The 26023-nt window shown below is 39.0% G+C and overlaps 1 protein-coding gene across 1 annotated transcript in view; it reads right to left on the bottom strand.

Moving 5' to 3' along the window:
• The window catches only part of rims2b (regulating synaptic membrane exocytosis 2b), a 207412-nt gene that overhangs the window by 94550 nt on the left and 86839 nt on the right, over positions 1–26023 (bottom strand). The window contains exons 5-9 of the mRNA XM_052092883.1: positions 17838–18715; positions 10414–10478; positions 5590–5709; positions 2396–2495; positions 1958–2081 (exon numbers count right to left, since the gene is read on the bottom strand). Of these exons, the coding sequence (XP_051948843.1) occupies positions 1958–2081; positions 2396–2495; positions 5590–5709; positions 10414–10478; positions 17838–18715 (1287 nt within the window). The remainder of the gene's footprint in view (positions 1–1957; positions 2082–2395; positions 2496–5589; positions 5710–10413; positions 10479–17837; positions 18716–26023) is intronic.

The raw sequence follows: 26023 nt of genomic DNA, 5'->3' as shown, positions 1-26023 counted from the left end.
GTGAACATGCTAATGCAACTATGTCACACCCGTACTGCTGCTGACCGGAAGAGATAATTTTGTGTTAAAAAGTACTTAAATTTTTATCTTTTTCACAGCAAAAGCGATTGTTTCACTTTAGAAGACATTAGTTTAACCAGTGGAGTCAAACGGAGGACGTTTATGCTGACTGTGATTTTTGGAGCTTCAAAGATCTGATCACATCCACTTGTATTTTAAGGACTTACTGAGCTGAGATATTTTCTGTTTTTCTTCAAATGTGTTCTGATGAAGAAAGAAAGTCATACACACATGGGATGGCATGAGGGTGAGTAAAAGATGAGAGAATTTTCATTTTTGAGGGAACTATTGATTTAAGTACACTAACTAAATGTCAGAAGGTTATAGGGTGACGTGATACAGGACGATATATAAACAATTCTGGTAACACTTTAAAATAAGATTCTATTTGTTAACATTATTTACAGTAAGTTGAGTCAACCATTTTTTAAATTTGAGATAACTATTAGTATTTACAGTATACAATAAATTAAGCTTTATGAACTAACTGAACAATTGAACAATATAATGAAAAATTGTAGTAACACAGTAAACAATTGTATTTTTATTAATCTGCATTAACCAAAATTAGTAAATGCAGTGAAAAAAACATATAGTTCATTGTTAGTTCATGATGCTTTACTCATTAATTAATATATTACACGGCGGCATGGAATACTCGATTCTGATTGGTCAATGACGCCATCTACATTTACATTTATGCATTTGGCAGATGCTTTTATCCAAAGCGACATACAGAGCCCTTATTACAGGGACAATCCCCCCGGAGCAACCTGGAGTTAAGTGCCTTGCTCAAGGACACAATGGTGGTGGTTGTGGGGATCGAACCAGCGACCTTCTGATTACCAGATATGTGCTTTAGACCACTACGCCACACCACTCCTAGTGGTCTGTTATTACTCTGTAACCACTGCAGCCCCACGTTTCAGACAGTTCATCCGGGTCCTTCCGAACAGTCTCTCCTGCTTCTTTGATCACTGTGCAATCTCATTTAAGGTAATAAAATGTCTTCAACTCAAATCAGTTTTTCATGTCCATTTATTCGTTTATTTAGCAAGTAGTCTTGCAATAGCCTGGATAATTACGAGTCAGAAAATAAATCACTAACCGCCACAAACCGGAGGTTGATTTCAGTGATTTCTTTCTTCTCAAATTACACAATTTCAACAAAAATCAACATTTTATGTCCATGTATTTATTTATTTGGTTAGTAGCCTTGTAATAAGTGGGATAATTACAGTCATCCGGTTGTTATTGTAAAATAAACCACTTCAGGGTGATACAAGACCTGATCACCCTGTCTGGGTTTATTGTGCGATAACAACCGGCTGATGGAATAATATATATACAATATTTATATACAACTATAACCTTATTTTAAAGTGTTGCCAAAATCTTCTATTATAAAAAAATCTCAATATTGTCCAGCCTTTAGACGATTTTCAATATATTTCTATCAATATATCAATAATAATGTAGTACTAATGTTGATTATTCTTAAATGCCATCAAAATTATATTAAATATATAATAAATATTCAATATCACCAGTCCTACAAGGTAACCCTGAGCATTAACTGTACATTTTGTTGCTACATTCTTTATGTTTTGAGGGGGAAAATGCCTTGCCTGCACTGCATTTGAAAGATATATACAATAATGTATATGCATGTCAAGCTGTCTTCCTAAAGCACAGAACTGAAGTCCCAATGCACTGCCTGAAATAAGCCCTCAGTGAGTGAAAAAAATGTTACTTTATTTGTGATTGTTTGTGTGTGCATCTATATGTTAAGCTACCACAGGCATCCTTCTTCATAAAGTGCCATTGTCAAGGGAAATGTCCTCTGTGCTGCTGATCTGACATGCAGGCTAATGATCCATGAACCACTTGAACTCACCCAATGGGCCGTGAGACCACCAGCTCCACCTGCGGCTCAGGCTTGGATTCTAGAATGATATTGTAAACTTCCTTGAATGTGGCTCCCTGTAAGACTCTCCCGTTCCACTCCAGAACCTGATCACCTGAGGACAGACACAAAACAACATTTCTACAACATAGAACATATTTAGTCTTTCTTCTAATTGCACTAACACAGTGAACACACTTGGTTCTCAATGTGTAAATGCTGGCATGTTTTTTGACCTATCTGTTTTTTGATATGTGACGTAATGGCAACAAATGCCAAAACTTAAATAGCAAATACAATACCACCAGAAAGACAATAGTGTGTGTTGAACCCAAATTTAACTGGGTTTTTAGGCTAACTCTAAAGATTATGCAGAATATCATCAAAGCACAGAAAGTGTTTCATAGTCATCTTAATAGATGTGTTCACCTGGTCTCAGACGGCCGACAGTATCTGCTAGACTTCCTTTCTTCACCTTCGTGATGAAAGCACAAAGTCTCCCAGACTCTGTCATCTTCCCTCCCACCACCTGCAATAGACAAGTAGACACTCATATTAAAATATGCACTGCACGAAATGTCATTGAGATGAGTGTGCAACCTAAATTAGTACAAAAGCATGCATAGAATGAAGTTTTAGTACTGTATTTTCTTCTAATGGTGCTAACTTCTTGGGTAGACAGATGATACTTTTTTCTATGACTGATATGACTTCCAGTTGAAACAATAATAATATCTGGCTAGTGATATTTGTATAGTGATATTTTAAAAAGCAATAACTACGCCAAAATGTATACAGTAAGCCCACTGCTGTTTAATACGTTGAGGTCTTTCAAATTTTTTACCATATTCCATAAAAAGAGACTTTGGATGCATACTGTACATTCACATTTCATTCTTAACAACAGTATAAATGAATTATATCCATCATATACAGCCTAGGCCCATGACTATTGAAGATTATTGAAGCAAATAAATCAAATACAGTATGCATGATTTGTTTTTCCATCGGCATTGTAGCCAACTTCTTAAATAGACAGGGCAGTCAATAGATTTAATTTTTTTATTCAATTTATTACATGATTATTAATTAATCAACATTATTTGCATGTATAAATATTTGCAGAAAAAGCTGCTCAAATAACAACAATTCAATATCTAATGATAAATATTTACATTTAAATAATTATAAATAAAATATATACTGCTGTCAGTCGATTCAAATTTGTAATTGCGATTAATTGCATGATTAATTTGTAGTTAATCGTGATTAATCACAGATTTTGAAAGTGCTGAAATTGTACAGTATATACACTGATCAGCCACAACATTAAAACCACTGACATGTGAAGTGAATAACATCGATAATCTTGATATAATGGCACCTGTCAAGGGGTGGGATAAATTAGGCAACAAGTAAACCTAATAAAGTAAACCAACGAGTAAAATGCAGTTACAGTTGGCAAGAGTAAGGATCTGAGTGACTTTAACAAGGGCCAAATTGTGATGGCTTGACGACTGGGTCAGAGCATCTCCAAAATGGCAGGTCTTGTGGGGTGTTCCCAGTATGCAGTGGTTAGTACCTACCAAAAGTGGTCCAATGAAGGACAACTGGTGAACCGGCGACAGGGTCATGGGCACCCAAGGCTCATTGATTCGCATGGGGAGCGAAGGCTAGCTCGTCTGGTCCAATCCCACAGAAGAGCTACTGTAGCATAAACTGCTGAAAAACTTAATGCTAGCCATGATAGAAAGGTGTGACAACACACAGTGCATCGCAGCTTTCTGCGTAGCCTCAGACTTATCAGAGTGCCCATGCTGACCCATGTCCACTTCCGAAAGTGCCTACAATTGGCACATGAGCGTCAGAACTGGACCGTGGAGCAATGGAAGGAGGTGGCCTGGTCTGATGAATCACGTTTTCTTTTAGATCAAGTGGATGTCCAGGTGCGTGTCTGTCATTTACCTGGGGAAGAGATGGAAGCAGGATGCACAATAGGAAGAAGGCTGGCCGGCGGAGGCAGTGGGATGCTCTAGACAATGTCCTGGGAAACCTTCGGTCCTGGAATTCATGTTACTTTGACATGTCCCACCTACCTAAAGAATGTTGCAGACCATGTACACCCCTTCATGGCAACAATATTCCCTGATGGCAGTGGCCTCTTTCATTAGGATCATATGCCCTGCCACACTGCCAAAATTGTTCAGGAATGGTTTGAGGAACATAACAAAGAGTTCATGGTATTGACTTCCCCAGACCTCAATCCGATCCATGGAGGTCCCACCTCGCAACTTACAGGACTTAAAGTATTTTCTGCTAACGTCTTGGTGCCAGATACCACAGGACACCTACAGAGGTCTTGTGGAGTCCATGCCTTGATGGGTCAGAGTTGTTCTGGTGGCACAAGCCACTACACGTTATTAGTCAGGTAGTTTTAATGTTGTGGCTGATCGGTGTATACTATTTTTCCCTGTTAAAATGCATTTAATTCCATCTCAGGAAAGAAAACAAAACAATATGTATTAACATAATGCTTTATTAACATTTTAAAAGCAAAGCCTTCCACAGTATAAAGATAGAAATGCACTAAAATAGCACCAATTCAATTAACATTAAATGTTTCCCAAAGTTTAAATGGGAGTTTGACTAATTGAAAGATCTGGTCCTCACACTGGTTGCATTTTCATTGCAATGGGCATTAAATCTCTTAAACGGTCATCTACAACAACATTAATCTGCCGGTAGACTGTGGCTATCTGCTTTCCCACTGCAATCGTGAAGCTGGAATCAGGAATTACTGCATATGTTCAAGGGATGTATCATCTCAGTATAGGCTAGTTTTGAGTTGATTGAGATGGTTCGAGTTTATTTCTGAATGTAATTATGAATTCAACTTGGATTATCTCATTTAAATGTTGCCATAATGTAATAAATATATTTTATTCCACAAACTGCACTGTTCAATATGTTTTAAAACTGTATAATTATTTAAAAACACACATGCAGCAATACAAATACATGCAGCAAGTGATGTGTTTAAAGCTGACCGTAGCAGCTGATCTAGAGTCAACGTCCCACTAATAGCTGACACACACCTAAACACTTGCGCTGCTTTTCCGTGCAGTATTTTAGCGCAAAAATTTCCATCACATTCACTAACCTAGTTAGTACTGAAATAGCACTGTGACGTATTTAAATGTCTCGCATATGGCACAAAGTCTTTAGTGAATAGAGCTCTGAAGGATAGCAGACATCAAGTGCAAATAAACAGCACTTTCAGTGGGCGCAATTTATTTATTCATTCCCCCCTGTGCATTTCAACCACATCCAGAGGTCTGTGGGAATAGTTACTATATTTGTCAGTGACAAATTTGCATCCACTATAAAGGTACTGCACCTAAACCAGCCTATCTTTATAAAACAAAAGCACAGTGTTCATGCTAAATTCAATTAACGACTGGTGGACTTCTGAATAAAGTGCGGCAAAACATTGCCAGGAAACTAACAATAGACGTTCCTGCATTATTACTGTATGTGTGTATTAAATCAATGAATCATGGCTTGGCTTTGTGATGAGTGAACTTTGACAGTAAATGAAGTGTATTTGATTGGACATCTCTTACCTTGAGACCAAGCAGTGCCCCTGTGTCTTGTGGCACCGTGCCATCTTTCATCCGTTTGTTAAGCACTATCCGCCCTATTAGGCGGTCTCCATCTTTGGACGGTTGCCATGTTACCGGGTGCTACAGGGTCAAAGTGAAAACACACCTCTGGTTTGAATACAAGCATCCACACCACACATTACACACACATACTCACACACAAACTCAGGAGTTAAATGAGGAGGGTGAACTCTTGTTTGCTGTGAAGACACAAACCGTCACTACTGCCAATCAAAATGTAAGTCAAAGATATAGTTAGAGTTTAAAAATGGCATTTCGTCAGCTTATAATGAAAATATCCACAGGATGCAGACACATCACATGTGGCTCCATATGTACTACCAGTCAAAAAATTTTACACACATGACTGAATTTATGTTTATTATGATCTTATAAATCTTTTAAACTGAAGGCTCAAAATGAAGAGTTATGAAGAATTTATAATAGCAATAAATGTCTGGTCCCACTTTATTATAGGTGTCTAACTACTATGTACTAGCAATTAAAATACATTCAATACAATGTACTTAATGTGTAACTACATGTTTTTCTGCAACATTCTTACAAGATTCAAATTTGCTGCTACTGAGTTTAAGGTCTACATCCAGATTAACCGGACCCATTTGAAAAGTGTGTTTTCGTTTTCGAAACGCTCTCCGTCCACATGGCCGTTTTCATGCATTTTCTAAAAGTTGCTTGTCCACACTGAAAGAAATGAAATGAAACTCTCAAATCGCTGTTCCATGTAGGGTCTGGAATGCAATTGTCCTCGAGTTCCGTAACTGTACGTTCACACCAGAGGCGGCGAGAGCGTCAAATCGACCGGAAGTCATTCATTTTCAATGACAGCCAGTGTCTCTCAGCAGCGAGAAGTGGCGCGGCGAGTCTTGGGCTGCGTGGGCGTCAGAAGGAAGTTCAAGTGCAGTCAACATTATGGTAATGAGCTGGACGCGGTTCGGCGGCAACCTATTGGAATATAGAAGTGCTCCGCTCTAGCGAAGTCTAGAGAACATAACCGTATAAACTTTGGTTCCCACCAAACATTTGTTCCGAGGATAAAATGGAGGAGAAACTAATTATTGCCGTGACGGGTTTCCCTGTAATATATGACCAAGACCACAGTTATTATTACAAATGTATTTTATTTTGATAACAAACAACTATAATTTTAATTACTTTCTGCCATCAATCGATTTGTTATTTTCACATTTTAAAGAGTTCATGAGGATATACGCTACTTGTGATAGGTCGGCAAAAAGTAAATGGTCGACATGTCTGGATGTTTAAATTGCGGCCCCTTTAAATATAGTACACAAAACAAAGCATTCTGAACAAACCTTGCCGCCTATTTCAACTACGTCAGAGCGTCCACGAGCGTCCTCGAGCATCGAAGGCAGGGCAGCCAGAGTGAAATTTGATGCTCTCACAGCTTCTAGTGTGAACGTACAGTAAAGGTCCCACCGCCTCTGAAGGAATGCATTGTGAACCTTGTACAAAGTAACATTTATCTTTAACACTATCAAAGTGAATAGCAGCCGCAATAAGCCGCTACAATGTGGGCCGCCATCTTGATTGTTTTGTGTTGAACGGATCGCATGATTGCATCACATGCCAAAAAATACGGCAACGTTTTTAAATATCTCCATTTTACCTCTACACACTACAAAGCGAAGACGGCTTTTTCGAACTCAGTTAGACGGAAGGAACACCTATCAAACGCTTAGTTACATAGTAGTTAAAGACACCTAATATAAAGTGGGTCCAAATGTTTGAAAGTGAATAGTTCATCCCAAATTGAAAATTCAGTTATAATTTATTTAACCTCATGTTGTTCCTTACCCATATTACTTACTTTCTTCTGTAGAACACAAAAGGAAATATAATGCAGAATGTGCAGGGTGCTATTTTTCATATATTCTGGCATTTGCGTTCCACAGAAGAAAGAAAGTCATGGATGTTTGGAAAGGGGTCATGAGGGTGATATGTCTTTCACTTTAATGGTATTTGATAACAGCATGCAAGTATTTGTCTCCAAAATAATTTTAACTGTAAGGAGTTTTCCACCCTGCAGCGGTCAGTTTGTGTGTTCAACAAGAGTGGACACAAAAGACAGCACAGGGCCATGAGCAAAAAGCATTCTGTGGACAAAAATCCAGTGACTTAGATCAGTGGTCCTTAACCGGTGGTTCAAACAACAAACAGTTTCAGGTCTCAGAAAATTATGTTCAATGACAATACTGTTTCACTTGCATTGAAAATAAACGTTGTTTGTGCCGACCACATTTTGTGGCTGTGACTCATTGGCTGTCAAGGGCACGAAGCTATCGAAATTCAAGAGATATTTACATTCAGGGGTTAAATTTATATAGCGAATATAGCAGACCAGGTTCGGACACAGACTAGAGGGAATCATAATACTTATTATTATTAACTTTAAGGAACTCTAAAGGTGTTTTCGAGCAAGCTAAACCATTTTATTTATCTGAGGTGCCATTCCGGACCATTCTGCCCCAATTTAACTCCTGTTTACACTGTGTCCTAACCAGGTGCAGTGCTACACTGTTTGTCTGTAAAAGCTAAACTGCTACATAACTAGACACAATTATAGCCAATCAAAAGATATTTGATGTTTAATCTACTGTGGAGCGGGATTTTGGACCAATGAGATTTCACAGTGTGCGGGGTTAACAAGCGCAAAGCTGCCAAAATAGAAACCAAGCGACTAACAAAATATCCTGTCACTCTTGGCTTCTTTGGACAAAAAACTCTTGACTATAATGGAGGTTATTCACTTTGTGACCTTAGTATTATAACGTTCTATTGACACTTCTGACTTTTTGCAACATAAGGCACTACAATAAAAAGGGCGAGTTCATAATTACTAAATTACACAAACGTATAGCCACAAGAGTGAACAAAAATGATGTTACCATGTATAAAGTTTTTGTCTCGTGGCTATACTTTTAAAACAGTGTGCATTTGAATGTTTATGGACTGGCCCCATTCACTTCCATTGTAAGTGCCTTTGATTGTTAAAGTCAAAAGTGCCAATAGAACCTTATAATACTATGGTCACAATGTGAAATAAGCAATATTTTTCATCAGAATCAAAGTTTTCTATAGAATATTTTTTGTTTTTGTGGTAACCAGCATTATGCTACAAGCTGTCAATTGAGCTTAACTTGTATCGAACCCAGAATATTCCTTGAACTCATTTTGACCAAAATGCAAGATAGGGCATTAAATGTCTGAGGGCACAAATTGTTGCTACAAATATAAAACCAATTCAGAGTTTGATTTGAAAGACATATTTGTTTACTTTTGTATGACACACAATTTTTGGGGATGTCCGGATACCGATACTGGTATCGGAATCGGGTCTGATACCGCGCTCATGTACACGTATCATGCTCATAAAAATGCCTAGTGATATAAATATATAGTTATCATGTGCTTCGCACTTCAAATGTGCTCCCACAGTGCCGTGCCGACTGCACGCACCTTTTAAAGCTCCTCCTTGGCTCAAACACAGAAAACCCCATCATGAGCACCGAGCACTCTGACAAATTCAGAGTGCAAATTCACTTTGTAGCACGAGGCACATACAGACTACATATGTATTTAATTATATAGCAGAAACACTTCAAAATGAAAGCTATGATGGAAATATATCACTATTGTAAAGTTATATAGTATATAGTAGGTCTATATTTAAAGGTTTAAAAGTTATTGTCAAAAGTCTTTGAAAACAATTGATAGGATTTTTACTTTTGGAACCAGACCGTTGCCCACTATTGGTTTGCAACTTGATGTCCAATGTAAAATATAGGTCCTAAAGCAAATCCAGTTGAAAACCACTGATCAAGATCTATCTATTAGCAGGCTACATTAGAAAAGGAAAGTGAACTGAGATCACACCCTCAAGCAGCATGGATATAACAAGCTACTTATGTTCACTATTGCACAATAGGCAGGGAACGAACAACTAAACAAAAGACAGGACAGCAAAGGACAGCATGAAGAATGAGACAGTCAGTGAAAAGGGGAAAAGAAAAACAACTGCTTAGTGCAAGATTGATTCCCACAATAGACTATCCCTGTGTTTTAGCTGAGACTGAAGGACTGCATGGAAAAATCATGTCAGAAAATCCCAAAGGGGGAAATATGTGTGGAAAGGTGACATGACCAAGTGAGGAAAGCGTTGCATTTAGAATGGAGCGTTCACCCGCATCGAGAAGCATGCAGCATATGGAGCAAAACAGTGCCAGGAGGTTTGACATTCTTTTTGTTTTTGTGTTAGGATGAGTTGCCACTTTGCAGCCAGAGATAGTGGAGCAAAGCAAACAAAGGGTTCCCCTCTTTTTTTAAAGAAAGTTTTAGTAAAAACCCCTTGAGGGGCAGAAACAGACAGTGAGTGAGACGAGCAGGTCAGTTGTGAAGTCACAGGAAGTGAGAAACAGGTGGCAGGAAGTCGTCTCAGTACCTTGTCGCTATGGCTATGCTCCTCGTTTAGCGTGGTGCTACTGCAAGTGTCAACCCCTGAATCTTTGACCTGCGGCTCGCACCACTCCGCGTCCTCCTCGCGGGAACGGTCCCAAAATTGCACCACTGTCTTTTGCCTCGGGGCACAATTGGTGTCCAAAAAATTTGCCTGCTCATTTGTTTTTCTTTTTCCCCTTTGAATGTTGCCTATAAGTTATGGATGATATAAAAAAAGGAGGAGAAAACACATGCAGAGGTGAATTAAATGAGAGGGAAATGGGGTGACAGGTTCACAAGCCTCACCATTGATATAGAGGATGCCTCGCTATGCCAAGACGCATGGTCCCACCAGTGACCATCCATATCTCCTGATAGAAAGGACAAACACACACTCTTGTGTAAACAAGAAAGAACTTGTATATTAAAAATGCAGACCAACATTTATTAATTCACACACTCTTTCTAAATGGAAAGGAACAGTATACTGTAGATATTTGCACGTGTTAACATAAAACTAGCATGAACCAGGAGACATGTAGAAACCTAAATTTGAGTAGGTTACAATTCGCAATCTATGCAGATGATCAAAAGACAGAGAGAGCAAGACGATAAAATGACATGATAACATTTTTCAGGTTTAAGGATGTCCAAGAATGTCTATAACATGTTTTAGTATCATAGTAAAGAATGCAATGATTTGTTAAGATTAGGGGTGGACGATTTAAGCAATTTATATCGCAATATTTTTTGAAAGTTTTGGTCAAATATGTTACTTAACACAATTTACTGTTTTCACATTTTTAAGAAAATGGGATTCCAAAACGTTTGGAAGGAGGATGGACCTTTTTTTACAAGCTCTTCCTCATATTTTTTAAACATGGAATCGGTAGTATTTTGCATCCTCAAACTTTTATATCAGTTAAGAAATGTATATATATCATTTTAACCAGTATTACATAACCCAAGGATCTATTACTGACTGCGTATGATGTTCATGTAATATAAATAATATCATACTAAGAAAAAACAAAACCAATTTTCTCACCAGACAGCCTAACATCATGAAAAAGGCCCTGAAGGCCCAAGTCAACAGTTTCAGGTGACTGAACATTCCATATAAATGATCAGCCTCAGTCTTTATTTGATTGGCTGTTTTACCTGTGCTCTATGGAGCAAGAGCTGACACTGATATTAACAAGGTGTTCCTCTGCAATATCAGGGCAATGAGACAACCCACAAAGGATGAGTGAACAAATATTATGTACTTTAGTCAGTGTTGGGGGTACCATTTTTCAAGTAACATTATACGTTAGGGATGGCCAAAATAAAAATAAAATTATATTGTGACATTCTTAATTATTTTGGTTCATAATGATATACACTGATGAATCAAATCATTATGACCACCTGAAGATGATCAATGGTATTCGCTTCACCTGTGAATGGTCATAATCTGCACATCAGTTTATATCACTATATACACATTTGAATGGATATGTGATTCAAAAACGTCTACCAACGTCTACCGACTGGAGTCTTCATTTTAATGTGAGTGGACATGTTTTAAAAAATTTCATTTATATCATCATGACAATTAGATTCTAAGCCATTCCCTTTCTTGACTTGTAGTCAGTCACATGGCTAAGCAGACACACTGCTGTACTGACAAAGAAACACTTTCTTAGCAGTACAAAACTTAACACAAGGTCCCATTAACCACTGATCTAATAGTGTTCATTATCCATAGAGAAGGACACATCTGATGCTATCTATTTGATAATATCTACAATATGGGTATTATACATCCATTACTTCAGCCACTTCAATTATATCTTTCAAAGGCAAAATAATAATTGGAAAAAGACACAGTAGCCTACTATTCCGCAAAAGTCTGAAACCATAAACACTGCATCATCCTGCCCCCAATTTCCCTGCCAGCATGTGGTGAGATCTACATTCAACTATGTCAAGAATGAGCATTGTAAAACTTTGCTTACTTCAGTAGACATTACTCCTGTCTTAACATATATCATGGCTTACAAACCAGTAGCATTCACCATTCTTTCAACCTCCATCCCCAGTGTCTTTAAGAAAAAGGATCTGTTTTGTGTAGTCCAAATATATTGTTGATAATCCGTCTTTGCTCCACCAGCCCTTCAAAACGTTGTCAATTTCAATTTCCACAAAGCTGATTTACTCGACTGCATCCACCAGGACGATGACCAGAACTCAGTTGCTGCTCTTGCAATTGCACCAGGGTCAGCATTTCAAGGTCTGGCCTATCCCCTTTTTGGGAGATGTCAAACCCAGCCAACTACCATCTTTTTTAAGTGCATCTCTCTGCATATAGCTCCTTCCCCCACTCTCTCTCTCTCTTCCTCTTTCTCATTGCTCCTTCATGCCTTAGAATAATGAGCTTACCATTATTCTTGTAAGCCAGCTGAAACACCCTGCCCTACATAGTCCTCACATCACAACGCACTGTTTTCCTGAGTTTGCCGAGCTGATACCTGACTCTGAACACCCCTACAGCTTATTAATGTTCCGACAATGCCAGGCATGGGCCTCAACCACCTGTGTACAACGGCCACAATCAAAGCACTCCTGATTCTTTATTTAATCCGAACCTTGCAAAGGGTTTAACGCCAAAATTGAAAGTTTAGAATAAAGAGCCAGTAACAAGTTGGAAGTCTTCACTCATTTCTATCAGATAAATAATAAACCAAAGCATACAGCTGCAGAACCATCAGAGTAATCCAAGTGTTTATGCTCAATGAAATATACACTTACCACCATTTTCCCGGGCTTCACAAAATGTTGCGTTCTTGGTGTGCGCCTCCACCAGTTTGCGACTTGAACCAAATCCTTTTCTCTTTTCCCAAGTGGGAAGGGAATTGAGCACTTTTAACCAATCAGATTTGCTTGTCAGTTACAGACTTACGTATGTCCAATGACACCCAGTGGAAGGATAAGCTTGTCAGAGATCATGCTCCTTACTGTCTACAGTCTAGAGGTGAACCACTCTTCTGAGGTCAGATAGAGTTATTGGGTGTTCTGTCTAGGAATGTGCAAAACTACATCTTTATAAATTCTAGGCATCTATTCAGCCTTAAGGAAACTCTGTAGAATTAGGAAGGTTTCAGGTTTACCAGACTTTGTTCAGACACAATTCTTAGGGGGTGTATAAATAAGATCATTCTTGCATTCATAAACAGCTAGACAGAGTTCAACAGAATGGAGGAGAATGCAAGGGTCTTGAGATGACTTGTTGAATGAAAGTTGGACTATTTTTAACCTGACACGGCATGTAAAAACCAAACGATTGTGGCGGGACATGTAAAAAGCAGCGAGATGTGACGCAACAGCCAAAGATGTCCATCTAAATATGTGTATGTTCTCTTTAGGTCAGTCAGTGTTCTACATTCTTTAAAATTCTGCTCCACCCCAGCATCTTGAGTGTATAAAGTAGCTGTCACAGAGAGCTGGCAATCAACTGGTGCGATTTCACTTTCTGACTCTTACATGGAAGTGACCCTCGACTGCAAAGCTGCTGAAACTCCCTGTCTCTGCAAAGGGAGGAGAGTCTGGGGGAGCTCTCTAGAAACTACTCCTGTTCAAAGTGGCTAATCCAATTGAGCTAATTATGGCCCTGACAACATCCAGAATCACAGGACATAAAGTACAGGTTAGAAGGAAAGTGCAGGAAGAGAAGCAGGTTGATACAAGACTCATTGAGGGACCTCTAAGACCAGCCTCATTTCAACCCTCCAGCCCCTGCCCTGAGGTCAACCAGTCCCTACCCTGAGGTCAACCAGTCCCTGCCCTGAAGTCAATCAGTCATGCTGGGAGCATTACAGAGGCCGAAGGGTATCCCAGCAAACAGTAATAAACCCATCTTAGTGTATGTGTCTGCTCACAAGAGGATTTCATATCAGTGTTGAATGTTGTTAAGTATCAACTTGCCTGGAGATGGTACATCTTTGTTTTTTTGTGTGTGTGTGTGTGTTTTTTTTTTTGCACTAACTTGAATATTTCAATATTAAAAAAGTGTTACTTGAGCTATAAAGCTGTCTAAATTGTCATGAGGAGGACATTTTGGTTATGCATTAGCAATATAAATTTTTGGAATTTGCAGAACTCCATCCAAACAGTGCTTTAAAATACAGTTACAGCTTGGGAAAATACTGTTTTTAATTGAAAGATCCAATATTAATTTTTAAAATTCCAAAAAGATTTTTTAGTCTGTATTTTATTCAGTTGATGCTAATAAATATCCTATCATTCATATTAGCTTAGATAAGCTTCTATTTTACATCCAGTGGGATCATCCAAACAATTCAAAATGAAAGAACGTCTCAAACCATTAAAGGTCAAAATGATAAAGAAACATTAAAGAAAATCATGCTTTGCTCTTTGTTTGTCTTTTCAGATCAACATGACATGACATGACATCATCAGGCCATTTGAGGTCATGGGATACTCACTTTAGATGGCCTGTAGGAAAATCTGTATAAATTCATAATCTAACAAGAATCAAAATGATGGTGAATGACAATGTATGACTATGACTTCTCAAGCTCTACACAGTGTTCCCGTTCATACTCTATCATCTAATGCCTAGCTTGCATTACATTCACATCAACCTCACATTGTACCTGTTCACAGTGTACATGTTTTTGTACACTTTGTAATAGGGTTTCAGCCCACTTTTCATATTTATTTATTTTTGGAATCAAATACTAAGTTATAATTAAGAAATAATTGTGGAAATATATTTTTGTATATTATTATTAATCAGTAGAATATTTTTGTACTAATTTCATGCAATCGTTTAAATCTGCATGCGGCATAGATATGCGATCTGGTTCATTTAATGCTTTATTTTGGTGGAAGCTTTTATTTTGGTGGAGCACTGAAGGAAGACGTTTGTTTGTAGCTGAGTTGACCATGGCCTTTTACTTCAGAGAAATGCTCTCATCCACTCTTCTGTCCTCATTAGCCTCATGCATATGTTGCAGTATAAGCAGTCCCCCTCCTCCTGCATATAGCTTCAATGGTTTTTCCCTTACATGGCATTTGCTTGCATATTGCTGCCACCTGGCCCACTAGTAATTAGTCTAAATTAGTAGGTAATAAAACTCAGACTGTTCAAGCTTGCCAGTGCTCACACTTGTGAGCTCCTTTTACCTGTCCCCTTTTTGGAGTCGTGCAGTCTTGTGTCTTGTCTCATCCATTGCAGTGAACAGAATTATCTGGGTGTATATCTGTGAAGGTGCATTTTATTAGTTGATTGTAACAGTAGTCTTTCTTTTGCAGCTGGAGTTGCGTGTCTGTTCGACAGTGTCTAGTTTATTTACTTGTTTGGTTCTCGCACTGTAAGTATGGACTTAATGGGGGTACTAAGATCATTGGTGTGTGTGTGTGTGTGTTGTGTGTGTGTGTGTGTGTGTGTGTGTGTGTAAATGTTTGTATGTCCTTCGCCGCAGGTGTAACTTGAAGGCGTGTGTCTGCCTGCCTGTCCAGTATCGAATGGTGTGTGTGTTGCAAGCAGATGGATGTGGACTCAGGCTGCACTGCTGTTTTGTTGTGTGTTCATTTTGTTTTGTGTTTGGTGTTTTGTTGTGGTTGAGTTGGTTTTACTTTCTTGCCCTTATCTAACTGTTTCTTTGCATTTTTGTTATCCTCTGCTGCTCCCAGTGAGTATTTATTTTTCAGGAGTCACTTTAGTGTCATATTTTAATTATTGCCTTTTGCGTGTCTAATTTTAATATTTATTGTGTTTAGAAAGTGCTGCGGCCTGCCCCTGGGAAGCTGACTGCTGGATATTGTGGTCCTTTTTTTTCACTGTTTGAGGTGATAGTTTATCACTGTTATACAGGTTTGCTGTCTTGTGAAGTGTGTGCATGAGAGTGTGTGGTAACTGCTGTGTTGGGCCTATCTGGGTGTGGTTCGCTTCCCTAGTTGACAGCCCAAGCCCTCTTTTAGCTGCTTTTTAAACTAATAAAGTATCGAGTCTGTTTTGTGGCATGTAAAGGGTAAATGTTTGCATGCAACGTGACACCAGTTTGTTTCTTTTACATTGATAAAAATAAAATGGGTGTTTCTGGGCAAAGCACAGTCTCCTTCCTAGGAAAAATGAACCTGTGTCCTTACTAAGGGTCTGGTTTCAGTAAGAAAGGTTTAATTCCCTGGGTGAAAGTCCCAAGGTGGTGTAGTCGAACTCTCTCTTCTGACCTCCACTCTGATACACATACTTTAAATGTGTGCTATACACACAGCCCTAGTTCAGCCCTAGTTATAACCATGGACATGTGACACACCTCATGTTATAGAAAACATCAGTGGATACCTTTGCATATCTGTAGATTTACACAGTATATAGAGGTGAGAGTATGCGGGGAAAAAATACAAGCTACAAGTTATCTTAACAGCCCTAAAGCACAGAAAGCACATAAAAGAGCATTACCAAGAGAAATTATAATTGTACTGAATCGGATGAGAATGTAACAAACTTGCAAGTCCCAAAACTTCATTTTCTCATTTTCTTTCCCATCTGATGGTGTGGAGATTGCTTGCACTGTTACAAAAGTTTAGTTTACAATCACACTAACATCCACTCTCATAGTCCAGTTTGTTAAGGTTATGGACATCATGCCAAACTGAAGAGAGTATTAAGGGGATAGTTCACCCAAAAAGTGTCATATTTGATCAGCACATATGGTATGTCATAATTTTTTGTGTGCCACAGAAGAAGGAAATCATATGGGATTAAAACAACTCAAGGGTAAGTAAATAATTACAACATTTTAATTTTGGGGTGAACTATCCCTTTATTAAACCATTTCATTGGGTCTGTTTCAAAACCTATGAGCAGCACTTTATGATATCATAGGCATGCTCCCGACGCGAAGGTTGTTTCAAAGGGTAGGTAGCTTAATTAATCTGCCTCCTAAGATAGCTTGTTTTGTCCAAATTCTAAAGTGTCATCATATGCCACCTTCTCTGGGTAGGCGATCCCAGAATGCACCATAATGTGCTTATTGGAAAAATATATCCTATTCTTTAAATGTGCACTAAGGAATTACATGTGTTTGTTTGCATGCTCTTAAGCATCTTCCTAAGCAACCGCTATAACTATATTGGCCTCTATGCTGCCCCCACCAACTGTGGAGCACTAATGGAATTTGAGTGATGTCACCACAGGTTAACTAAGTTTAAGTTCTCTGGAAAATGTCAGAGTTTGAGAAATATTTGTCTGAAATTTGTGATTATTAACTTCAATTGCAAGACATGGCTGGTCATGTGATCTTAGCATGACAGCCACCATGAGGCAGTGACCCGCCTTTTGTTAAATAAAATATTTTTCTATGTTACTGTTAAGACTTGAGCAGTTGCAGTACAAACTCTCATCGTACTCTAGGCAAGATCAGATTTGAGGCTGCTCTTAAACCTGCTCAGACAGTTGCTTTGATCATGTGAGTATACACCATTTGAAACACAGTGTTTGTCAAAAGTACTATTCATTTCTTTAGGTATAGAACTTTTTCAAGTAGAAAAAATTACCTAGTGCACCTTTAAAGATTACAGCTTTGTCTTCCTTATGAGTCTTCCTTACCAGTCATACTGGTGATCTACTAAGGACATGAACTTAGACTTGAACACTAAAACACAGTCCAAATAATCTGCAAACAGCAATGTAATAATTTAATTCAGAGTCAACAGTTTACCTTTTTCACTGATGGACTCACTTTCCAACTCCACGTCCTCACAGCTGGTGTACTCTGGCGTGGTAGCCAGCTCCTCCTCTGAGCTACTGAAGCTGCCCATGGCTCTAAGCTTGCCAATGTGCTTGCTACGGTGGGGTCGGGGTGGAAGAGTTCGAACCGACTCGGATTGGTCCGAGCTTAAAGAGTCGTTTCGCAGCATGCTATCCATTTTGTCCCGTTTGTTCCTGCGCATGGCTGAGCTAGGGTCCAAATGGTGCTGTTGGGGTATGGGTTTCCTTGCGGGATCTCCCAGTCCTCTCCGGCTGTCGCCCAGCACAGGGCTGCGATGTGGTGTCGGTGGGCTATGGTTGGATGTCCGATGTCCTGGTGAGCTCCTGTCCACCGAGTACGAGCGTTGACTTGGGCCTCCCAATAAAGGAAGGCGAGACTGCCGCCTACCAGGTCCATGTAGTGGCTCGTCAAGTTCTGTGTAGGCAAGCGAGACGTCACTATGGCGGCGCTCGTGCCGAGCTCGTGACACCTGTGCATGAATGCGCATTTGCTCCTCGTAGGGCTGGGGTTTGACTGGGTAGCGCGCCAGGTTGGGATCGCTGCGGTATCGGGCCTGGTACTCCTCCTCACGGCGCCTCTGGAGTTCATAGTCATCTAACTGGCCATCCAAACGCTGGCCTTGGGAGTGCCAGCGTCCTCGACTGTCTAGATAACCACCCACCTCGTCGTACATCCTTGAACTCCTTGGCGAACGGCCAGGGTCCCGTCCGTAGTCGGACGGAGAACGGGGCATGCCACCTTCAGCCGGGGCATACTGCAATCCTACTTCCCCCTCCCTTTGGTTATATGCCGCGTTTGGATCCCTGGATGCCGATGGGCTTCTTTTTCTAAAAATGTAAAAGGAAATTATGTCATTATGAGAGGTCAATATTGTGAGGCACAGCAAAATAAAGAACTGAAATCATTCATCTCATTTTGTTAATCCAAGTCATTAAAATTTGTGACGTGCAAAACTACATATTTTTTAAATTGACTAGTTAGTGGGTTGTTTAAATTATTAGTCAACTTATCGGTCTTTTAACACAACAGGGCTGCATTTCCCAAAAGCATTGTAAACCTAAGTAGATCGTAGAAACCATTTTCACCGATTGTCTCTATGATCAACTTAAGCTTGTGATGCTTTGGGGAACACAGCCCAGATCAGTTTCTTAAGAGGAGTTCATACTGTATGCTTTACTGCACTCAAAAGTCCAAGTTTTCAGTTGCTACAATCTCATTTCAAGCACTCCCACTAAAAATGAAAGGTAAAAATATAGATAAACTCAATAGTTGAGATCAATAATCACCTACTTCAATGTGAGTACTTTCCTGGAGTGCCGCTAACGCTACACATTTTGGATGTCTCTCTTATTTGAAACACTCAATTCAGATCATGGAGCACACAACTAATTAGCTAATCAGTAGCATCAGGTTTGAAAGATAAAGGAGACAACCACATGTGTTGTGCTAGTGGTACTCCAGGAAAGAATAGAGAAAAACTGAACTAGATGATTGTTAGGCGACAAGTTGGCTAGTTGATCTTCCAGGCACATTCCAATAGGCAGCGGTATCCATACTAGTGCTCAGTGCCACTAGTCACCTCAAGTTCATTGCCCATAATTACAAGCCCACTATGCTTCAGGGTTACAAGACAACAAGCATCACTGTTGTTGCAGTCCTGGAGCTTTTTAATTTTGAGGAGCCCAAAGGGACTGTGAAGCTCTGACAGTGGACAGCTGGGTAAACTTCGAAGGTCTGGGACCTGTCTGTCATAATAGACCTTCGAGCCATGCTTTGAGAACGGTTAACCTGTAAGGGCAGAGTGTCCAGCAATGGATAGATTCACGATTAACAGTGTGTCACACTGAGTAAGAGAGACATTCGTTGCAGTGCCAAGACAGAGCCAGACGCATTAAGTTTCCTCCCTTTCTCTCTCTCTATAATGGCATCAAGTCATCCAGGCCAGTCTCAATTACAGCAGATGTTGGTACTTCAGCACTCTGTGTTTAAAAAGAGACAATGGGATGGGTGGGGGTTGCATGCTAGCTGGGATGAGACCTTTAGTTAGGGGTGCTTGCTTTACTACTCTTGCAAGCATCACTATTACTATTGTTCATACCTGGTTAATAAGTATTAAACTTTGACAACCTTGCAGACAATAAAATAGGCTAAAAAAAGGACCTAAAACATATCACGGGACCAGAATATCATAGAGATTTGGGGATGGGCTCTTTTGACTTGGCCAGCAAGAAAAATTCTAGCAACCCCCCAGAACACCCCGGCATCCACCTAGCCATGCTCTAACAACCATCAAGAACAACACCCTAGCATCATGGCAGTGAGTTTTGCGTGGGGAAGCACCACTCACATTTTTTCAGAAAACTTAAAATTCAATCAAGTTGCATTTTATAAACACTGACCACACATCAAATGATTGTATATTGTACTTTTTTATATATGAAATTATACATTTTGACATCACATCCATGCTTGCAAAACATTAAAGGAATAGAAATTGAAAATTCTCTCATTATTCACTTACACTAATGCCATCCCAGATGTGTATGACTGTCTTCCTTCATCAGAACACAAATGAAGATTTTTAGAAGAAGATAGAGCTCTGTCAGGTGCTAGCACTTTGATGGTCCAAAAGTCACATTTAGTCAGCATAAAAGTAACCCATGTGACTCCAGTCAATCAGTGAATGTCTTCTGAAGCGAATCGATACATTTGTGCAAAAAATAAATTGATAATGTTGATTAAAATGTTATTAACTTCCAGCAGCTGATGCAAAATGTGATGTAAGCATGCCGGTGAGTTCACACGAGAATTCGGAAGCACGGGTTTATTTACAACAGAAGAACGAACGTCATGTGAGAGTTCAGCCATTTCAAACTTAGTCAAAGACCTGGATAAAAGTGTCGATTTAAAGTTAAAAACGTTTTAATTATCGACTTGTTTCTTACATAAACTTATTGATTCACTTCAGAAGACATTCATTGATCGATTGCAGTCGCATGGATTACTTTTATGCTGCCTAAATGTGACTTTTGGACCGTCAAAGTGCTGGCAGCTGTGCACATCCATTATAAGGAACTGACAGAGCTCTATCTTCTTCTAAAAATCTTCATTTGTGTTCTGATGAAGAAAGACAGTCATACACATCTAGGATGACATCAGGGTACAAGAACCATTTTTCTAAGTTTCAAACTTTGTTTAACTTAAAACAGCGACCTACAAACCGTAGTTTTATGACGCAATGCAACCAAAGTGAGACGCTCCAAAATGTCCATCCTTTGTCAAGCCCTAATAATAAATCTTGGACTGATTGACAAATTCAATTGGAAAATGCATTGCTGTGAGCTATAAGATAGTGACTGGCTAATGTTTAATAGTATGGAAATAAACAATATATTGCATTCTTTAAAGATTTTTTGTATTGTTTTATAAATGTTTTACTCGTCAGCCACCATAATGTAATGCATTTTAATGATCAAAATTATTTTAATGATCAAAATTATTTTATTTGATAATATATATATATATATATATATATATATATATATATATATATATATATATAATTTATAATTATTTAAATATAACTATTTATAATTAATAATAATAATAATAATAATAATAATACATTTTATTTATTTGAGCCTTTCTGGAAACTCAAGGTCGCCTAAATAATAATTTTTATTGAATTATTGTTATTTGAGAGGCTTCCTCAGAAAATATTTAAATAATTTAAAAATATATATATTTATTAATTGTATTAATTAATCAAGATACCATGTAATTAACAGATTGACAGCCCTAAAAATTACATTGATTTATATAAATATAATATAATATAGTATACATGTAAAACCCCATTCTACTGTGGATGAAACGCAGCAAAGTCAAAACATTTTCAAGCAAAAACTTATTAGTTTGGACGTGGTCTACAACAATGATGTGGTGTCAGTCAAAAAGAAAAGTGATTTCAGAGGAGGAGCAAGGTATTACATTTTGATGAAAGTTTATGTACAGTAGGACAGTCTTAGTCAGTCAAAATGTTGGCAGGATACATACAAACTACTCCTTTGTGTGTATCCCTGCAAAGACAAACATACCTTTTAAATTTTTTGTGCATTGATGAATCGTTGGCCCCATATACACTGAAGATTTCGGTGATCAGATCGCTATGGGATAGCACTTGGCCACATTAAATGACAGGTGTAAATGCACCCAAGACACATTGCAATCTGATAATGATCTGATCACCGAAACTACATTGGGAGGATGTTTCCCATATTCAAAGAAGATGTAACTGCAAATTTGATGGAGACGCAAGGTGTAAATGCAATCCAGCTAAAGAACATCCAGATACTATCCGGATATGAAATGCATGTTAATGCAAGGTGTGAATGGGGCCATTCACAGTAAGACCAGGAATCTTTATTATGAGAGTTAATAGGGTAAATTTTGACTTTAACTGGACAAAAACAGCAAGAGAACGGACAAGTAAATTATATTTCCACAGCCGGAAACCTTAGCACAAACATGATGAGCTCTCTTAAAATCTGTGCCACCGGCTTGTTGACGGTATTACCCAGGAGTTATAATTACTTCTCTCTGAACATCTGTATGCCTGTCACAAAACCGTCAACTAAGCAGCATTCCATGAGAAGCACTCAACTGTCACACAAATGCTGTACAGGCAAATAAAATCCAAGACCACAGTCGAATGAGTTGTGTATGCATGCACCTGTCAATCAAAAGCTGCACATCTGGGCTGTGGGTGCAAGCATGTCGACCATCCAGCTGCATTAACCACAATCCCTCTGCGAGCACACTGCACAACACCACACAAGGCGCTGAAGACGTACAGCTAAGGGAAAGCTGCTCAATGTTATAAGAACAGCAGCAATGCTGCTTTAGTGTGGTAGGCTACAAGCTTAGCATCCTTAGCCACGCTGCTTGCTTCCCCCACACACACACATACTCCCAAACACATGGAGGCATTACAATCCACGAAGGACGCTGTGCTGGCAGGCCACATCGGAGCAAAGAGTTGATTCTAGAAAGCCGAAGAAAGCCGAGATGAGCCGAAAGGTGACAAGAGGCAGAACGTGCAAGGAGCAAAGGCTTCTGGGAGTAAAGAGTGGTGTTACTATTTAATGCTGTTATCACAGGCTGTATATAGCTGGAGGTCAAGTGCAACTTTACCCTGCAAGGAGGATTATGGTACTTAGCTGATTACTGGCTGCTTGGCAGTTATTGCCTACCAATGGTTGGGCCAGGGAACTCCTTTTCTGATGTAATGCACAGTGAAAACATCAACCTCAGAACATAGGAGTACCACAAAATCACGTGGTTGCTTCAGCAATTGCGTTTTTTATGACACTATATGTTTAGGTTCCAGGGTAGGAAGGTACGTTTTGTTGATATAAAACTCAATTGAGCATTAAACGAGCTGACTCGTATAACAGTATGAAAGAGACAGTTTAGGAGCGTGCGTTTCATTATTTTCTCAATAGAGAGCAACAGTGCTCGCCCACTTTTTCAGCCGCTTGGGTTCCGAAATAATTTTTCCCATTCATTTCTTACATTTCTTCCATAGACTTTTCATACAATTCTTCATAAAAAGTTGCAAAGCATGAACCAAAAAACCAGCTCCGAGGTGATTCACAACATTACAGACTTTGTTTTAAGGCAAAAAAGTTTTTGAAAATCTGACAAAAAGACAAAGGTACAAGTCTGTGTACTAACCGTCTTTCATGAGGGTACAGACTACAATCCCATGAAGCATTGCGAATGACGTAATAGAATATAGAACAATGGAAATATATAAAACTATTGATTTTAGGTTGCTGATTATAAGTATAGAAACAATATAGTTTCTGTTTATTGCAATATATTCCGATATACACAAATATATACTGTAAGTAGTTTGATAGTGCAGGAGGTCGACTCGTTTGCATCATTCACAGTGTGTCATGGGAGTGCGTGGTCACTTCCGGGCTTATTTCGAGGGCTTTGTTGGTGCGTTTGGCTTCAACGGAAGCAGCTCTACCCTGAGTTGGTATGTCTTTAAAGGTTTATAAGTTAGCTTTGAAAATAAATTAATCAATGGAAGAAATGAATTGGATTTGACTTCCAGAACGAGACTGTTGTGCTCTATTGGCTCATTTGTAAAGCTGTGTACACAGTACAGTGTGGCATTAAAACCAAACGACGAAGCGTTTTGCTGTGCTACACTGCTGCTGGAAAAGCTACAACCACTGCCACACTACTGAAACATGTACTGAAGCTAAAAGTGTTGATACTTTTAGTTTTACTCCCCAAAACTGGTAGTACAAGACTGTATTGGGTAGTGTTGTCACAGTACCAAAATGTCAGTAGTTGGTACTGATACCAGTGAAATTTCGTGGTTCTCAATACCAATTTTGATACCATAGAAAAAATTTGCTAATATGATAATGTGCTATTCAACACACTCCTTTAGCCAGGGGTGAACTGGGAAGAGAAATCGGCCTGAGATCTTACATAAAAACTGTCCCAAAAGCTGTGGAGCGGGGGGCTCATTTCAGCTTATTGCGACCCATTCGGTCAATTTCGTGGCCAGCCCGGTTTTCCTTACGTCCAGTCTGCCCCTGATTGGCCCCAAAGTGCATTGGTCCAGAGGGAAAATGCCCGGTATGCCAGATTACCAATCCAGCCCTCCCTTTAGCCTATTTAACGTTAAATTTCAATCTAAAAAATATATAAAAATATATGCATGTGTCCTTCAAGTGTTTATATCACTTGTTTGTTTAAGCAGGGCCCTACTGAAATCTTTTATTTTTTCCCCAAATCCTTTTTTCCTTATTTTTTAAATTAATGCTGTGATTTCATTATATTAATTATATAAAAATAATGCTTCAGAGTGGATTAGTGCTCTGCTCTGTCATCTCTCATTCAACGGGAATGATTCTCATAGTCTGTGGATTATCCAGTGTATGAGCGGTCTGCTTCACATCTTCATTTAAAGCTCATGCAGATCATACAGACTAAGATTACAGTGTTTCACTGTTTAATAATTATTTAAGCATTTCAGTGTAAAAGAAGTAACAGAGCACATGCTCAAATAAGCGTGTGAGCATTTTAAAGCAGCCGTGTGCGCGCTGGTACCGGATAGAGTCAGTGCTCAGTACTACTGGTACCTTTACATCTTTTTTCATTTAGTACCGACTTGGTACCAAAGTACCGGTACTTTTGACAACACTAGTATTTGGGCAAAATCATCTTCTTCTTTTTCCTGGCAAACTCTAGGAACAAACAAAACAATATCCCACTGAAATAAATCTCTCTCAATATGATGTGTCAGCATATATAATTTGGCTGCCTCAGCATATATGCAGTAAATGTATATGTGAGTTTAAGTCCACACTTATGAGTGTTTGACTGAGTGTGTGCACTCCAAACCCCTGTGCGTTCCTATATACTGATAGATCTGGTTTGTGTCGGGGTGTGTGTGGAAGACACAACATTCTGGTCTCTTCTGCAAGCTTGTTCTGCAATGGCCTTTGTGTGCATGTGTGCCTATGTGCCTATGTGTGTGAGCAAAAACACAGTGCCACCTGCTGTCAGGGAAGTATATTACACATTATCTTATTGGTGTTTAAGGGGTCATGTCATGAGGAATAACATTTTCCTTGATATTTTGACATCTATGATGGTGTTCATACTATTAAAACATATAGTACATTTCTTAATCCCCAATGCAATAAAAGCATTTATTGAAAGCAAGCTGCAAAAACGTCCCGTTCTCTACTTCCGTGACTACCCTATGTCACTTAGGATACATTAACTCATGACCACCTCTACAGCTCTAAACTTTAACGCCTGCTTAAAATCATCACAACCTTGGCCCCGCCCACTGGTGCTTCAGTTTGTAAACTGAGAGACTAGGACAAATTTCTTGAACACCAAAGGGGAACCATCTGGACTATTTTTTGGACTGTATTTAATCATGCACAGACAGACGTCTTTGACTGCTTGATACATATCTTGCGGCGCTTTTAAAAGATGCGATGTCAAGTTACAACTCTCAAGGGGAGACTCCATTTGATATAATTCCACTGCTGCCTCGGTTTTGAGCACAAACACGTCATGGATGTGTTCTTTCG

This window comes from Xyrauchen texanus, chromosome 26, assembly GCF_025860055.1.
Source record: "Xyrauchen texanus isolate HMW12.3.18 chromosome 26, RBS_HiC_50CHRs, whole genome shotgun sequence".
NCBI lineage: Eukaryota > Metazoa > Chordata > Actinopteri > Cypriniformes > Catostomidae > Xyrauchen > Xyrauchen texanus.
Note: the sequence above shows the minus strand (reverse complement) of the source record. Positions and strands in the feature narration are given on the sequence as shown.